Genomic DNA, 18,675 nt, shown 5'->3' with positions numbered 1-18,675 from the left:
ACAATATCTCTTGCCCCAGGGTCATTTACACACAGGAGCAGGTTCCCCAGTCTCTGCCAGGGGGTTAGGCCTCCAGTGGCAGGCCTGGAGGGGGAAAGAAAGTGAGAGAAAATGATGGCCAGCAACTGCCTGGTGTTAAAATGCTTCTCAAAAATGGAAAATATTGGTTTCAGTGAACAGCATCTGTGCATCGCCATGGGCATACTTAGGGCTGCTTCCCTTTTTGACCTGAAGCCCCCTCTGCTTCTCTGTCTGAATGCTGGAGCCTAACAGGTGGCTTGAGTGCCCAGAATTTGAAGAGTGCAAATGGCACGAAATACAGCAGGCAGGAATAATGCACCCCAGTGAGACCAGATGCTGTGAAACATTGGGATGGAGAAGTTGCAGCACAGTGCATTTACAAGTTGTCTTTCTCTGCCCCTGATCCCCTGAAACATCAATGGGACAGGGAGTTAGAAAGCCCAACCTTCCCTCACGGAAATGAGACTTCCGCATTCACATGTACACCAAAACAATTGATTGATTCCTTTTATTTAAAACTAGATTAAAGTTTCTTGAAGATTTGGGGCCCCTCCGTACGCCCACATAGCCCTTCTCGTTCAATAAAAGACAAGATTACTATAAAATACATTAAGAAATGAGTCTGTGCAATGTTTACACACTACATTAATAATAAAGCAGATCATATCACAATATATTAAGTTGAAATGAAACTGGTCCAACAGTTGTATGCAGTTTTTCTGTGTTATAGCTTTTCTGGGGTGGGGCATATTTGGCTGTAATAATGCACCCCTATGATTGCTGTCAATTCATTTTGCTGCCTTAAATCCATCTCAATAATAATCCTTCCAAAGAAGGGTCACTGACCCGAAACGTTAACTCTGCTTCTCTTTCCACAGATGCTGCCAGACCTGCTGAGTGAATCCAGCATTTCTTGTTTTTGTTTCAGATTTCCAGCATCCGCAGTATTTTGCTTTTAATAATAATCATTACTGAAATGAGAGGTAGATTAACATCAAATCTAGGCTTTCAATCTGTGTTTGGCAAGTCAGAGAAAACAGTGGAGCTGCTGAAGTGCACGAAACCGAAAGACTCCCTGAGGGTAAAATAAATTAACACTTTGTTACCGCAAAATGCAACATACTGACAGTTTCAGTTCCTGATTTTTAAGGAAAGTAGGTAATGACACATCCAGTAAGTTTACTGAAAGACACAGTGCTTTTTAAGGTTATTGAGAGTTCGGTGGAAGTTGTCGCCTTTATTCCAGAGGAAGAGGTGGGGTGAGAAGTGGTCACCGGAGAGATATATGACAGGCAGACCGGGAGCTGCGCTCGGTGTCATTTTACAGCCAGGTTTAAACAATCACAGCGAAAGGGATCGAACTATCTGTCGCAAGATTTTCGTTCTTTCTAACTCAGCAGGAATGCCGCCTGTTGCTGGATTTTACGCCGCAAAAGTCTTCCTAACGTTGAGCGCTGTCACCCTCTTATTTTCACCCTCAGGTAACATGTTGTGTCAACTGTTTACTTCAGTTATTTAATCTCAACATGGCAGTGGCAGAACAGAAAGTTAATCTTCTGTTTCCCATGGCCGGCCGCTGCCAGGCCGGGTTACAGGGTGGGGTTTTGTTTTGCTGCAGGATCGAGTCTTGCTGCGGTTTGTCATCGAGCGCCTTCTGTTTGCCTTATTTGGACAAAACTCACACTTTGTCCCCGCCTCGTCCCTCAGAAAACCTGGAACTGAAAGCGCACAATCTTCCGATTGCATCACTTTTACTAAAGCTATTTTTATCCTCGGACCTTAACTGTTGGATGGATCTACTAACGAGTTTAGTTACTGGATGGAATAAACCCAACTATGAATTTTCAATAATAAATTTTCAATGATGTTTGTTATTTGTTGGTGCACTTTCACCTGCCTTGGTATAAAAGTGCATGAGGAGGCTAACCTTACTTCACCTGTCCCTGGAAGGAGGGGATTACAGACATGACCTCAACAATTCGGCTTCACTTTCGCTAGAGTATTTGCCAGTATTCACAAAATTAAGACAGCAACAGAATTGATCCTTTAATGTCAGAACTACTGAAAAGCAAAGCCTGAAAATAGATTTATTTTGAATGACCAAAATGGAAGAAAGCAGTAGGTACTTGTTGAGGTGTTGTGTTGCTGGTGTGTGAGTGTTTCAATTTATATCAGCAACATGAATTCAGAAACTGTAATGTAGAGTGGTTTAAATTTGCAGATGGTCAACTTCAGGTAATGGAGAGTTGGGTCTGACGGGGTCAAGGATACTATGAGAATTAACTAGATAACACGTGACATTTAGAGGAATTGTATCAGATTAAATTTGGTGTGCACCAGTATAACGCAGTGCATTCTGGAAGAAAATATAGGAAAACAATTTTCTTTGTGTTGTAGATCTTTAGGAAAGAGTTAAAGCTTTGCATTCAGAAGAGTATCAATGTTTTATTTAAGTATCTTGTTACGATCAGGGGAGGAGGGGTCAAATGGTTCCTCTCCTTGTTTGACTGCAACAGGTTTATGTTTTTGAACAGGATAAGCTTTTCAATTCAGACAGTGTTTAACTGTTTACGTGCTGTGATCATAAAAGAGCCAATCGGACAGGTTTTCTTGAGTTTAACAAAGAAAGTGGTTTGCTTTATTATACCTAAACCGATCTAAATAAAATACGTTCTGACTTCCACACACACACACACACACACACACATATACTCGAAGTTCACACATGCACACAAATAGATTACAGAGTGGGGAAGAATAGATTGGTCAAATTAGAGTCCAGGGAAATAAAAGGGGTATACAGTCTGTGGAGGATGGCTACTTGGCTGATTTCAGGCCAAATTTGTGCTCTTATGACTTTCCCTCATGGGGAATGATGCTTCTGATTTAAAAATGTAGACAACTGTTTTTGATGTTCTCCTGGAGACAGTCGTGTGGCGCTGATTTCTTTCAAGGAGTCTCTGTCTGCAGCAGGGGCATTCTTGGGTGCTCATGATCAGCAAACAGGGTTCGAAGCTGGGTTGGAGAGAGAGAGGGAGGAAGGAGGGACTCTACTTGGATCTACTGTCATCAGCGTCTCAGCTACTTGTCCACTTATTGCACAGAAAACAGAAGCTTAAACACAGGAAAGGTGGGCCTATCACATGACCATCACCCAGTGATTCAAACATGGTTGTGACTAGTGTATTCCCTCTTGTAACTTAATCAATTCATGTCTGGGAATCCCCCTCTCACAGCTAAGGTCCCATTGTTCAAGTGATTGGGTTTAAGGCATGTCCATTATAGCTTGATACGTTCATGTCTAGGAACCCCCTCTTGGCTAGGGTCCCATTGTCCACACGGTTAGGTTTAGTGGTTCATTTCCACCAGTTCAATACCTCAGGTGATTGCCTTGTTGCCTTGCTAATGGGGACAGGATATGTGATTCCCTCATATTCCCCAGGTTTTTGTCCTTGATGGTTCTTTATAGACATGGGGCTGGATTTTGTGTAGGAGGCGGGGCACCAAGCGCTGGTCAGAAAAGACGGGGGGGACCCTGCCTTTTGTGCCGCCCACCCCGCCCCCCCCCCCCCCCTGCCGAGTAATCCTCCATTGTTTTTCTGCCTAAGTGTCCTGTGCCGGGATCCCTGTCCCTTTAAAGCTGGGCCGGCAGCTCAGCAGTATCAACAGAGCCACTGCTAGTGGTGGTCAATGCTGGTAGAGGCCTGCTACCCGACCCGAACCTGACGGGACCTGACAACATGTGTCGGGTTCGGGTCGGGTTGGGCCCATCTTCAGGCTCCGACTTTCGGGCTCAGGTCGGGTTGGGCCAAGTCCAAGTCGAGTCGGGTTGGGTCAGGCCGGACACACAGGATCAGTGCTGTGCCGGTAAGTATTAAAAATAAAAAACTTGGCTGAGCTGGGAGTCCAGGACGAAACTGAGTCTGCGCAGTGAGCGAGTGACATCACTATGATGTCATCAGGCATGCACGGCAGCTTCGTGGAGGTTCCGAGTTGGGAGGCAGTAAACGGATGGCTGGGTCGGGTCGAGTCGAGTCGGGGCGGGCTTGGGTCGGGTCGGGCTCGGGGCAAAGGCGGAGGGACTCGGACCGGGTCGGGCACGAGTCCATGATGGTTCAGTTGGGTTCGGGTTGGGTTCGTTGTCCCGACCTAAAGTAGGCCTCTAACTGCTGGTACTGCAGAAGCCTTGGACCCAGGACCAGTGCTGGAACCCTGGACCTCAGGTTAGTGAGGCAGGGTCGCCGGGACCAGTCCGAAAGGCCCCAGCAAGGCAGAGGATGTGGGAGGTGGTGGCATGGTGAGAGGTTCGGTTTGAAATCCAGGGGAGGGGGTTCTATGGAGGTGAAGATTTTGCCAGCGGGGTTACTCCGTGGGCTACAGATTGTCCATGAAGGAGGGACCACCCCCCAAGCCCGCAGGGAGGGTGCCTCATTTTATAAGCTGTCGCCTTCCTTACACCATTCAATTTTGTCAAAGACAGGGAAGGCCGAAGATGGCCTTTCTAGCCAGAGGCCAAATGAGGTCCCTTAGAGGCCACTTAATGGAGACACCATGCGCTGGATTTTATGGGCACCCAGGATGCGGGGTTGGAGGTGGGGGTGCCCATAGAATTGCAATGGGTGGCGGGGCAGGGGGCCCATTGTTGCCCCCTCGCCAAGGAATTTTGCCGGGGGCAGGATCGGTCGACGACAGCCTTCCTGCCCAGAGGCCAATGGAGGCCCTTAAGTGGTTTGTTATTGGCCACTTAAGGGTCTCTTCGCACCGCTGCTGGGATCTAACCAGTGGCAGGGGGTTGCCTCCGCCAGACAAGGAGAGTGCCTTGTAAAAGGCTGCGTTTGCTGACCATGCAATCACTAGGTGGCGCAGTACTGGCACATGCGCAAATGCAGCCCATACACTGAAACGTCACTTTGCGACGTCATAGGCAACTGCCAGTAATAAATATGGAGCTGCTCAATTTATTGCAAAAAAACAAATTAAACCCTAACCCTCAATGGCTGCAATCGCTGCCTCCATCCCATCCCCAACAGTACCCAGCTCCCTCTTGCCATCGTACTTCTCTTTGCTGCTCCCTCACGTGCCATTCTGCTTGCGCTTGCTCCCCGCCTCACTGCTGCCTTCCCTGAGCCACTTGTTTCTGCCCTCAATGATTCCCTCCCCCACCTCAGCCGCTTGCTCCCCGCCTTGCCACTTCGGCTGCTTGCTCCCTCTCCCTCCACCCCACCTCAGACCACTCGCTCCAGTCATTGCTACCTCCCTCCTCTCGGCCACTCGCTCCCGCATCGCCCTGTCACCCTTCGGCCACTCTCTACCCACCTTGCCAATTCGGCGGCTCATTCCCCTGCCCCGCAACCCCGCCGCTTCTTCGGGTGGCAAATCAGGGAGCAATCGGATAAGGGGGAGGAAGCGGCGAGGGAGGGAGCGAGTGGCTGAGGGAAGGCAGCGGGGAGCGAGTTGCTGAGGGAAGGCAGTGGCGAGGTGGGGAGCGAGTGGCTGAAGGAAGGCAGTGGCGAGGTGGGGAGCAGGCGACCCCGTTCTAGCATGCTATGACTTTTAAGAGCTCATGCACAAATTAGTCCTGGCAATCCGGGTGCTGATGTAGGCTGCTCATACGCAGCACTACACTGGCAGGAAGAAACCATTCTGTGCATGTGTGTAGCTGGGAACGCACTGATGACGTTGATGCTTGGCTACATTGTCAAGCGACATCCCATGGTCTCTTATTTACTTGAGAGAGACCTCTGCATTCCTGCTAGACAGTACACAAACAGGCTCAGATAGTTTTCAAGGACCTTTAGCTTCAGATACAGTGAGCATGTGACAGCTTGAGATGATTTCCCACAATTCCTCTGCTTTGACAATATTTAATAGTATTTCCTGCTTCTGTATGCTATCTTAATAAACTAAGAGCTTCTATACAGAATCCTTAATTTCCTACAGTGCCCACCCTCCAGTCTAAAAGATGTCTATAGCGATCACTCTAATATCCCACTACAAGCCATATTCACACGCTAATTCTGCCGATTTCAAACTCTGACTGAACCCATCTCAGATGCTGGTACAAGTTCTGATGAATTCAACATTCTGCTCAGTAAAGAAATATTTGTCCTCAACTTCCAAATCCCATGCACTTTGTCACAAAAGCGTACTATGCCAAATGATGATTTTTTTAATTCACTGGTTGGAAACCTAAATTAAATTTAAACAAAAAAGAAAAAAAAGGACCACATAAAAGGTGACTGCTAGCAGCTAAGATGCCGCAATTGGCATCACTTTCCCCTACATTCCAATACATCGAGGTGGAGACATGTTGTCTGCTCAGTCCCAGCAGGAACAACGGGAAGTCTGAGTAAACCAGCTATCCTGTCCCCATTAACAGAACAATAAGGCTATAACTTGGACATTAAACTGATGGAGATGGACCACTCAAACCTAATCACTTGAACAATGGGACCCTGGTTGAGAGAAGGGAATTCCTAGACATGGGCTGATTAAGGTACAAGAGAGAATACACACTGATAACCTTGTTGAATCGTTGGGTGATGGTCATGTGATAGGCCCACCATCTGTGTGTTTAAGTTGGTTTTTCTCTCTGCAGTCCAGACCAGAAACTAGACACTGACCAGAGAAGACCCAAGTGGGATCCACCACCTCTCTCTCTCACTCTCTCTCTCCCCCCAGTCCACCTTGCAAGTTTTTAACTCTACCTGCTGGCTGTAACCACCTGGGCCTATCATTGCTGCAGACAGAGACCTCATGAAGGAAATCCTCTGTATCACTGTTTCCAGGAGAACCATTGAATCTGCTGTTAACATTTACAAACTGGAAGCCTCAGGAGCATTGAATTCAGCTGAAAGCTAGATCAGCCACCAACCTCCTCAGACTCTATGCCCCTTTTTATTGATGTGGACTGTAATCCGACCAATCTATCCTCCCCCACTCTGTAACATATTTGTGTGTGTGAAAGTTGGAGTGTAGTTTTATTATTTTAAATTGGTTTAAGTACAATAAAGCTAACCTCTTTCTTTGTTACACTCAAGAAAACCTGTCCAATGGTTTCTTTTTATATGATCATAGCACGTAAATAGTTAAACACTCAATGATTGGGGAAGCATATCTACGGTAAAAAAGAAATAAACCTGTTGTGGTCAAACAAGGAGAGGGACAAGAGGGGAGCCCTTTGACCCCTCCTTACCTGATCCTAACAACTTCAATCTTTTTAAAGCCAGCATATACCACTGATTTTGCTCAATTTACTCTAACTTCTACTTAAGGTAAAAATACATACACCAATAGCATTGATGAATGGGGTCTTAGTCTGTACATGCACTATGTTTTACTTTTATTTTTATGTCATTAGTCAAGTCTCCATGTAGCAGCAAAGGAACCTGGTAGGAAAATCAGTGGCAGAATTTTCTTGGCTGAGATTTGTAGGTGGGGAAAATAAGGGAGTGGGGAAGCGCATCAGGATTATGGATTGGCTGCCTGCACCTCCATTTTGAGGCACCCTTGCAGTCTTCTACCTGCTTCAGCAGCACCCACCTCTCCTCATAGGGCTGGTGTTGCTCTAGAGTTGCTGCCCTTCTTATTGGCAGCATTTGGAGCCCATTCGCCATCCTTAATATGATGGTGAATGCAGAGGCGACCAATTGGAAAGCTGCCTCCAGGAAGATCACTGAGATGGTCTTGCTCCTGGCACGTGTGGCTTGGGGCACCATTTGGTTTTGATGTTGGGGTTCTGAAGCCTGCAGGAAAATCCTGCACAATATATGTAAATACAGGTTGGAGGGCAGAACTACAGGGATGCAATGATAGCCTTGTCTTCCCACATGCTGCCTTGAATGGGGCCACTTAACAGCAATATAGATATCAGATTCACAAGATCATAAGGTAAATAGAGACAAGGAAGACATAGAAAAATCTAGAAGATATAGATAATGATATAGAAAATACAAATCTGGAGCTATACTTTGTAAAACTATAATAGTAAGAATAATGGATGGAGGTTCAAGTGGATGAAAAACCAATTTTGTATTGATGCCTGGAAGTTATTTGTGCAAAGATTGATCGTGTGAAATGGGCTTCTAGACACAGTTGTGTCTTAAGAACATAAGAGCATAAGAAATAGGAGCAGGAGAAGGCCATTTAACCCTTCGAGTCCAGTCTGCCATTCAATGAGATCATGGCTGATCTACTTCAACAGCATTTTTCTGTACTATCCCCGTATCCCTTGATGTTTTTAATATGTAGAAATCTATCGATCTCTGTATTGAATATACTCAATGACTGAGCTTCCACAGCCCTTAGGGTAGAAAATTCCAAAGATTCACCACCTTCTGAGTGAAGAAGTTCCTCCTCTCCTCCGTCCTAAATGACCTACCTCATTATGAGACTGTGTCCCCTGGTTCTCACCCCCCCACCCCCCGCCACCCCCAGCCAGGAGAAACATCCTTTCTGTATCAACCTTGTCAAGCCCTGTAAGAATGTTCTGTGTTGAATGAAATCACCTCTCATTCTTCTAAACTCCAGAGAATAAAGGCCCTGTTTATTTAATCTTTCCTCATAGGACAATCCCTCCATCCCAGGAATTAGTTTGGTGAAACTTCATTGCACTCTCTTTATGGCAAATATATCTTTCCTTCGGTAAGGAGACCAAAACTGCACACCATACTCCAGGTGCGGTCCACCAAGGCGGTATATAATTGCAGTAACTCATTACACCTATACTCAAATCCTCTTGTAACAAAGGCCAACATATCATTTGCCTTCTTAATTGCTTGCTGTATCTACATCTTTGCTTTCAGTGACTCATAAACAGGGACACCAAAGACCCTTTGAAGTACAACATTTCCCAGCCTCTCACCATTTAAGAAATACTGTATATTTCTGTTTTTCCTACCAAAATGGATAACCTCACATTTGTCCACATTGTATTTCATCTACCAAATTTTTGCCCACTGGCATAGCCTCTCCAAATCCCCTTGAAGTGTCTTTGCAACCTCCTCACAACTCACGCTTCCATCTAGTTTTGTGTCATCTGCAAACTTGGAAATATTATACTTAATCCCCACATCTAAATTATTGATATAGACTGGAATTTTCTTTGAGCGGGAGGCCCAGTCCACCGGGCAAAAAATCGGTGGCTAGCCCACCTCTGTGGGGCCTGGGGAACCAGACCAGTTTTTTTGCTCCCCAGGCCCTTAATTGGTCTTGGGCGGGACTTCCACCTCCTTAAGGCAGGAAGGATCGCCGAATGGAGGTCCCAGCCAATCAGCGGGCCAGCAGCTCTTAATCCCCGAAGCATCACTGGGAGCGGTGGCCACTGCTGGGACCACACCCAACCATCGGCAGCAAGAGGGAGGATGGCCCCGGAACTAAGGTAAGTTTTTAGGGCCTCGCCAGGGACAACTGGTTGGGTCCTGGCGAGGCAGAGGGGTCAGTTAGGGGGCCGGGGGGAATGTTGTGTGTTGGGGCAGTTGGGGGCAGCCCTCGTGAAGCACAGGGTCCCCCAGCTCACAAGAAGGCTGCCTGGTTTCACTAGGCGGGGTTTTTGAGGCCTCAGCTGCCTGCCAGCCAAGGGTAAAATGCCCATGGCGGCAGGTGGATGCCCTTAAGTACTAGTTAATTTGCCACTTAAGGGCCTTGATTGGCCTGGGGTGGGTGGGCCGTTTCTCACCGCCACCGCATAAATTTGTAGCGGGGGCAGGAGGAGGTCCAGAATTTTGAAAGATGACCACCAATGCATCTACTATCTCTACAGTTACTTCTTTCAACACTCTGGGATGTAGATCGTCAGGTCCCGGGGGTTTATCGACTTTAAGTCCCATTAATTTCTCTAGTACTACCTTTTTTTACTAATATTAATATCGTGCAGTTCCTCATTTTCACTAGTCCCTTGATTTCTGGGAGGTTTTTAGTATTTTCCTCCATGAAGACAAACACGAAATATTTGTTTAGTTTCTCTGCCATTTCCATTATAAAGTCGTCAGCCTCCATTTGTAATTGACCCACTTTTTTTTTACATACTTATAGAAGCTTTTATACTCCGTTTTTATGTTTCTCTCTAATTTACTCTCATATTCTATTTTCCCTTCCTTAATCTTTTTCTTGGTCCTCCTTTGCAGAATTCTAAAATGCTCCCAATCCTCAGACTTACTATTTGTTTTGGCAACTTTATACGCCTTTTTCTTGCTCTTGATTTCTTTTGTTAGCCACAGTTGGAACACTTTACTTGCTGGGTTTTTGTACATTAAAGGAATGTATTTTTGTTGTAAACTATACATTAGTTCTTTAAAGTTAGCCATTGCCTGTCTACCATCATACCTTTTAATGCAGTTTCCTGATCCACCATAGCCAATCTACCCCTCATACCATTATTTTTTTCCACCCAAAAATATACTTTATTCATAAAAATCTGTAAAAAGTACATCACAAAACAGTTCAAAACAGCACCAAGTTGACATTCCAAAAAGTGCAAAGGAAATCAGTTTTCTTCAATACAGGAATGAGTTGCCTCACAATCCTTCCATTCCATTTTATATGCCATATACATTTTACAGATAACCCATATTTGGTGTATACACCCCGAGGGGCTTCCTATGTGTCCAGCCCCTCAGTTCACTACGGCAGGAGGACCTTACACAGTCGTCTTTCCCCATTGAGTCTTTGCAGTGGCTGCCCCAAGCTTTAGTGCGTCCTTCAGCATGTAGTCCTGGACCTTGGAATGTGCCAGTCTGCAGCACTCGGTCATGGACAACTCTTTGCGCTGGAAGACCAGCAGGTTTCGGGCAAACCAAAGAGCGTCTTTCACTGAATTATTGATCCTCCAGCAGCAGTTGGTGTTTATCTCAGTGTGCGTCCCTGGGAACAGCCCGTAGAGCACAGACTGCTGTATTACAGAGCTGCTTGGGATGAACCTTGACAAAAACCACTGCATCTCTTTCCACACCTGCTTTGCAAAGACACATTCCAGAAGGAGGTGGGCAACTGTCTCTTCCCCACCACAGCCACCTCAAGGGCAGCATGTGGAGGGGGTGAGATTCCAGGCGTGCAGGAAGAATCTGACTGGAAGGGCCCTTCTCACCACCAGCCAAGCTACGCCTTGGTGGTTGTTTGAAAGTTCTGGTGATGAGACATTCTGCTAAATGACTTTGGCAGTCTGCTCGGGGAACCATCCGACAGGATCCACCATCTCCTTTTCCCGTAGGGCCTTGAGGATATTCCGTGCAGACCACTGCCTGATGGATTGGTGGTCAAAGGTGTTTTCCCGCAGAAACTTTCCCATGAAGGATAGGTGGTACGGCACGGTCCAACTGGATGGAGCGTTCCGCGGCAATGTGACCAGACCCATCCTTCACAACACTGGGGACAGATAGAACCTCAGCACATAGTGACGCTTGGTGTTTGCGTACTGGGGCTGGACGCACAGCTTGATGCAGCCGCACCTGAAGGTGGTCATCAGGTTGAGGGCGATGTTGGGTACATTTTTTACGCCCTTCTCCAGAGGTTTGAACATCGTTTCCCTTCAGACCTGGTCCATTTTGGATTTCCAGATAAAGTAGATAATGGCTCGGGTGACCGCCACAGTGCAGGAGTGGGGTATGGGCCAGACCTGCGCCACATACAGCAACAACATGAGTGCCTTGCACCTGATGACCAGGTTCCTACCTACAATGCGGAGAGATCGCTGCTCCCACTTGCTCACTTTATGGTGTATCCTGGCTACTCGCTCCTTCCAGGTTTTTGGCGCACGCCCCGGCCCTTCCGAACCATATCCTCAGCACCTTCAGGTAATCTGACCTGACGGTGAAGGGAACAAAGGATTGGTCAACCCAGTTCCCAAAGAACATGGCCTCACACTTGCCGTGATTAACCTTCGCTCCCGAGGCCAGTTCGAACTGGTTGCAGATGCTCATCAGTCTGCGAACGGTCAGTGGATCCGAGCAGAAGATGGCGACGTCATCCATGTACAGGGAGGTTTTTACCTGAGTGCCTCCACTGCCTGGGATTGTCACCCCTCTTAGGCCTGCTTCCTTCCTAATGGACTCAGCAAAAGGTTCGATACAGCAAACAAACAAGACAGGGGAGAAAGGACAGCCTTGTCTGAATCCAGATTGGATCATGAAACTTTCTGATTCCCACCCATTGATTGAGACTGCGCTACTGATGTTTGTGTAGAGCAGTTTGATCCAATTGCGGATTCCCTCCCCAAACCCCATTTTGGAGAGTACATCCATCATGTAGGTGTGTGATATCCTGTCAAAGGCCTTCTCCTCATCCAAACTGATGAGGCAGGTGTTCACCTTCCATCCCGTACATAGGCGATCGTATCCCTGAGTAGCGCAAGACTATCAGAGATCTACCTGTCGCGTACAGTACAGGTCTGGTCAGGGTGACTCATCAACTGCAGAGCAGACTTGACCTGACCTGCGATGACTTTAGACAGAATCTTGTAGTCAACATTAAGCAGTGAGATGGGCCGCCAATTTCTGATTTCCGCCCTCTCTCCCTTCTGCTTCTAGATGAGGGTGATGATGCCTTTCCTCATGGATTCTGACATGCTGTTGGCCAGAAGCATACTCTCGTATACTTCCTGCAGGTCTGGGCCGATCCAGTCCCACATGGCCGAATACAACTCAACCGGTAAGCCGTCACTTCCAGGAGTTTTACTCATCTCGAAGGACCTGACGGCGTTTGTCAGCTCATCCAGAGTTAGAGCTTGTCCAGTCTCTCCCTCATGCTGTCATCCAAGACCTCCATGATAGATGACAGGAGGGACTAGGAAGCAGTGCTGTCCGTGGGCTAAACGTCGTACAGCCCAGCATAAAAGAATTTGCTGATCCTTACTATGTCGGACTGCAAAGACGTTACCAAGCCATCCTCTTCCTTCAGGCTGCTGATCACAGAGCTCTCTCGGTGTACCTTTTGGAAGAAGTAACGCGAGCACATCTCATCCTGCCCAACAGAGCAGACTCTGGACTGCAAGATGATCTTGGAGGCCTCCGTGGCAAAGAACGAGGCCTGCTGGTTCTTCACCTATTGGAGGTCCTCCTTGACCTCTACCCCCATCGACTGCAGCTGGAGCAGATTTTGCACTCTTTTCTGGAGTCGGGACATTTCCCTCTGTCCCTCTCTCACCCTCTGAACACCTTTGAAGATAAAGAACCTCTTGATGTTCGCCTTGATCGCCTCCCACCAGTGAACTGGAGACTCAAAGAGGGGTTTCAGGTTCTCCAACCTTTGTAATCCATTTTGAGTTCCTCAACGTTCTCTGGGGTTAGCAGTGTAGCGTTGAGCTTCCATCTCCCTCTGCCAACCCGCTGATCATCCTGTAAGAGGCAGTCGGCCAGTAAGAGGCAGTGGTCAGAGAAGAACACCGGCTTGATGCGGTGGATCTGACCGTGAAAGCACGGGACACAAACAGGAAGTCAATCCTGGAATGGGCAGACCCGTCTGGAGTTGACCAGGTGTATCTACACTGCGCTCCGTCTGCAGGGTTGCTGAAGACGTTGTGCAGCTTGGCATCTTTTACTGTTTCCATTAGGAATCTGGACGTAGCGTCTAGTTTGCTATCGTTCCTGCTGGATTGTTCAGCTGCGTTAATGATGCAGTTGAAGTCACCACCTAGAATGATCGGTCTGGATGTTGCCAGCAGCAGTGAGAGCTGTTGGAGGACGGTCAGTCGCTCGCTGCGTTGAGCCGGGGCGTAAACATTGATCAACCGGAGCGGAGCAGTGTTGTACATTACATCTGCTACGAGGATGCGGCCGCCTACTACCTCCTTAACTTCGGAGATGATGAGGTTGCCTCCCTGCAGCAGAATACTCAGGCCGGAGGAACGGGAATCATTTCCCCTGACCAGATTGATGTCCTGTGGGACCACCATCCTGACCATTGCCTGTAGGTGCTGAGGTGTGGTATCCACACTGCCGCAGAAAGAGCAGGTAGGCTTTGACCTTGGCGATGTAGTTCAATTTTGAAACAGATTGCATAGTGGATTTAATGCTACGCATGCTAATCGAAGCAATCTTTATACCCATTTTTAGGTTAGTAGTTAATTCCCACATCAGTTGTCCTTGCTAGTCCCCGTCCTTGGGTATGTTCCTGCATACCCATAGTGTACACAAGCTGTTTCACATTCGTTGGGCTCAGAAACCCCTCCTGGTTTCTCATGGGGGGTTTGTTCTGCTGGGGTGACATCGGGGGGCGGGGGGAGGTGGTCTTGTAGGCAGCAAGGCTTGGGCTGTCCTCTGCTGTTGCTGTCTTTCCCCTCTATTCCTCCTCAAAGATGTCACTGCTGCCGACTTCCTGGAGCTGGAATGCGGCAGACGCTTCTTTGCTCTCGGTATCCCGGAACTAAAATGCATTAGGCATGTTGCTGGATTCGGTGCTTTGGGTTTGGGGCACAATGGGCCCATCACATCTTCCAGTGCCCTGGAGCTGGGGGGCTTTATCTTCCAGCTGCTTTGAGTTCTGCCACTTTTTTGCAGGTGCCGTCGTTCCGGCCCTTCCTCGTCCAATGAAGAGGAGCTGCTGTAGTCTGTCTCAGACGGTCGCCTCCTCTTGCCACTGGTTGGGGTGGTGACCTGTTCCTTTTTTTTTTTAGAGGTTTTTTTCTTTGTGGTTTTCCTTTGTACCACTTGCCACTGACCAGTTTGTCCATCTGCTGCCTCCTCCTCCATTGAGGAGGGGTCTGTAGAGGAGGGGTTTCTGAGCACAGGGTAGGTGTTGGGTGGCTGGTTGCAGCTGCCTCCCCTTCTCCTTCTCAGGTAGACTATCCTCGCTGTGGAGAGGGTTGTTTTTCTCCTTCCCAGCACCAGACGCATTCACCGTTTCTTCTCCCGGCCTTTCCTTGGATCTTGCCGCCTGAGCATAAGTGAGGCAGCGTTTGGGGTAGGTTTAGATTTAAGATCCTAGTTTCTGATTGAACTACATCACTCTCAAACTTAAGTAAAATTCTATCATATTGCAGTCTCTCTTTCCTAAAGGCTCCTTTACAACAAGACTATTAATTAGTCCAATAATAAAAGCAAAATTTCCAGCATTTCTTGTTTTTATTATTAGTCCATTTTCATTGCACAATAAGTTTACCCAGTCTATATGCAAATTACATCCCCCATGATTACTGCATTACCCTTGTTACACGCACCTCTAATTTCCTGATTTATACTGTGATTTGCATTAGCATGCTGTTTGATGGCCTATAAACAACTCCCACAATGTTTCCTGCCCCTTGCTATTTCTTAGTTCCTCCCAAACTGATTCTACATCTTGATCTTTTGACCTAAGGTCATCTCTCAATATATCCCATGAATTCGAACCCATTTCTCCCACACCAATCTTTGAGCCACGCATTTACCTCTTTAATCTTATTGACTCTGTGCCAATTAGCTCGTAGCTCAGGTAGTAATCCAGAGATTATTACCTTTTTGGTTCTGCTGTTTAATTTAGCCTCTAGCTGCTCATATTCCCTCAGCAGAACCTCTATCCTCATTCTACCTATATTGTTGGTACCTACGTGGACCACGACAATTGGATCTTTCCCCTCCCACTCCAAGTTCCTCTGCAGCCCGTTTGAGATATCCTGAACACTGGCACCAGGTAGGCAACACAGCCTTCAGGACTCTCGATCCAGGCCACAGAGAACAGTGTCTATGCCCCTAACTATACTATTCCTGATTACGACTACATTACTCTTTTCTCTCTCCCAACTTGAATGGCTCTCTATTCCATGGTGCTGTGGTCAGTTTGTTCATCCTCCCTACAGTCCCTGCTCTCGTCCACACAGGGAGCAGGAATCTTGAACCTGTTGGACAAAGGCAAGGGCTGAGGCTCCTGCAACACTACCTCCTGTCTCACTCACAGTCACACCCTTGTCCCTGACCACTTGCTGAATTCAAGGTAGTTAATCTAAGGGGTGTGACTGACTCCTGAAACACAGCGTCCAGGTAACTCTCCCCCTCCCTGATGTATCGCAGTGTCCGAAGCTCAGACTCCAGCTCATCAACTCTGAGCCGGAGTTCCTTGAGCAGCCAGCACTTGCTACAGATGTGGTCACTAGGAATTACAATGGGGTTCACCAGCTCCCACATCATGCAGGTACAACACATCGCTTGGCCCTGCTCTATTTTATTTAATTAGATATTAATTTGTTTTTTAAATTTCTGACTGGTCTTTAGTTTTTTAATCCGCTTTAGTTTTTGGTTTATATACTAATAAATCGATCAAAAGCCTTTGCATGACTCAACAAAGCACTGAAAGAGAGTTCAGGATAGACCTGCCCACTACCGACTTTCCTGCAAAAAATTCCAACTTGGGGCTAATTAAATCTAATTCCCACCCTTTGCAGACCTCAGCAGGATCAAAGAACCTAGGCAGTCATGGGAATGGGGAAACTGAAGAAACCCCCCCCCCCCACCTCAAAGAAGCACATGTTTACTGGGAGGCCAGAAAGGGCAGTTTAAAGCAACACTGGCACCAAGAAAAGATGGTCTGTAATTAATCTTGGGATTTATGAATGAATGAGGGATGCATGGTTTTTTTTCAGTATCTTGTATTTTCTCTTTCGACCCTTTTTAATAAAATGCGTTTTTCTCAAATCGCAAGTCATTCTGCTGGGTGTTGCAGTGTCATGCCAAGACTGAGGCATATTCATTTTGTCATATGAACATTGATTTTAAACTGTTGCTGGAGCGAGGAAATGACTTGTTAAACAGATCAGCCATGGCTGGAAAAAAACATTTGCATACTAACAGACAGTGCTTGTGGAGACAAATGATCCATTTAACCCACAATGGACTTTTGATCACCAGACATTGAAGGTGTAGAAAGGGCATTCCAGAGACTGCTAAAGTGATCCAATCCACAAAGCCAAAGCTGGTTAAACCAGCTTGTACCATGACTAACTGGCAGGTCCAGGGTTTTTTGAACTAGCCACAGACAGTTTGGACTAAGAAAGACTGCTTGCTCCTGGACTGAGAAGACCTGTGTGCTCCCACCTCTTTCTCACAAGTCTCTGGACCACTGACGACACATGAATCTCAACAGAACAAGGTTTAAGAAGAATACAGGGCCGCAACGAAAAGCAAGACCTACCTATAATCAAGGACTCTACAGCAAGTTCGAACAGTAACCAAAACCAACTTCAGATATTGCCTCAAACCTTTCCACTGTATTTATTCTGCTCTTTTCTGCCTCTATCAGCATGTATCACATATGCATGCTAGCTTGGGCGCGTCACGTATCCGTAGGCGTTAACGGAATTAGAGTTTAAGTTTAATAAAGGTCAACCTTTCTTCTTTAAGCCTAAGAAAACCTGTTTGGCTGGTTTCTTTGCCTTATAATTGGAAAGCAGTCAATAAGGATTCATCAAGGGGGAGTTAAAAAACAGCGTGTTTTAAATTAAACCCTGTTATGGTAAGACCAGGTAAAGGCTGAGAGAGAACCCTAGACCTCTTTCTCACCTAGTTGTAACATTAACTGATACAGCCAACCAAGCACAAGCCTCCTCTTGAAGATCACCAGAAAACCTGCTCAGCTAGCACTCCCACACAAGACCCTGACTCTCCTGCAGAACATCTGAGACCCCAACCCCCCTTGCAGAGCACCCAAGACCACAACCCCACTTGAAGAGTGTACAGCCATGAAGACTGACAAGGGCCTCCCCTCCCCCCTCTTCCCCTATGCAGTATTGGTCATGGCTACCTACCTGTCATGGCACAGAGGCCTTGCTTTGGTGCTGCCAACTTTCAACAGTCAGCAATCCGGAGGCACATGAGGGCCGTCCGTCGTCTAGTTAATCCCAAGCCCCCCCATTGAATTGTGACAAATTAAGTACTAATTTAGTAAAAGTAAGCGTTTTACAATTTAGATTGCATTCCTGTTGCGTTGGGGGGAAGGGTGGTGGGTGGCTATGGTACTTGGTACCATATGGTGGCTTGGTACTTTCCCGCCACTGACTAAATCTGGAACCGACGTCATGACACCAGATTTCCTGGTGGACGCTTCCAACGCAATTCTCCGGTTTCGCACACCATCATTCCCATTACAAACGGCCGCACTAAATTCAGCCCAAAGTCTGTAAATTAATATGAAGAAAGACAGGAACTGTAGTGGATTGCTGTATTTGAAGAATTAACACAAGTGTAGGTGTGCCTCCTTCTGTGAAGTAATTTCTACAAGTGCTTTTAAACTTGCTTAAATGTAAACGATGTTGATAATTTGGGTATGAAATTGCCAGAACCAGATATAGCCAAGAGTTGTAAGATTCATACCTGGTGCAGTTGTACTGTAGTGGTTCAAAAGAGATTCTCAGGCTGATATTTCTTATATATGTATGAAAATTTCCCCCTTAATCTTCTCCCTCTTCTGGAGGTGCAGATTCAACAGGTCTCCAATAACTCACCCAAGTGGCCACTCTTCAAATATGAGCTCAGATTATGAGTGTCTGCAGATAATTTGACGCAGGGCTAAAAGGGATGGTGGAAGGATCACTGCTGAACACAATCCTGCTCTCCTTCAATATCCACATATCTACAATGACCACTAGGTAGAGATCATGAGTGTAAACCATGGTTTCACTTTTTACTTCCGACTGAAGCAAACTGTAGTGCCTCAAAGACTGTCCCAGTTGAGGTGGGCTGGATCAGCACAAAT

General features: G+C 46.9%; 1 protein-coding gene across 6 annotated transcripts in view; it reads left to right on the top strand.

Moving 5' to 3' along the window:
* The first annotated feature begins 1,118 nt into the window (after positions 1-1,118).
* LOC137377053 (obscurin-like) overlaps positions 1,119-18,675 on the top strand; it is a 54,191-nt gene continuing 36,634 nt past the window's right edge. For 5 of the 6 annotated variants that reach the window (XM_068046254.1, XM_068046256.1, XM_068046255.1 and 2 more), the window contains exon 1: positions 1,119-1,502. In XM_068046254.1, coding sequence (XP_067902355.1) covers positions 1,307-1,502 — 196 coding nt within the window. In that variant the 5' untranslated portion in view covers positions 1,119-1,306. Of the gene's footprint in view, positions 1,503-1,998; positions 2,140-18,675 lie in introns of those variants that run through there. The other variant, XM_068046257.1, reaches the window with a different exon arrangement.

Source organism: Heterodontus francisci, chromosome 14, assembly GCF_036365525.1.
Source record: "Heterodontus francisci isolate sHetFra1 chromosome 14, sHetFra1.hap1, whole genome shotgun sequence".
Lineage (NCBI taxonomy): Eukaryota > Metazoa > Chordata > Chondrichthyes > Heterodontiformes > Heterodontidae > Heterodontus > Heterodontus francisci.
The sequence above is the reverse complement of the archived record's forward strand: the minus strand, read 5'-3'. Positions and strand labels throughout refer to the sequence as shown.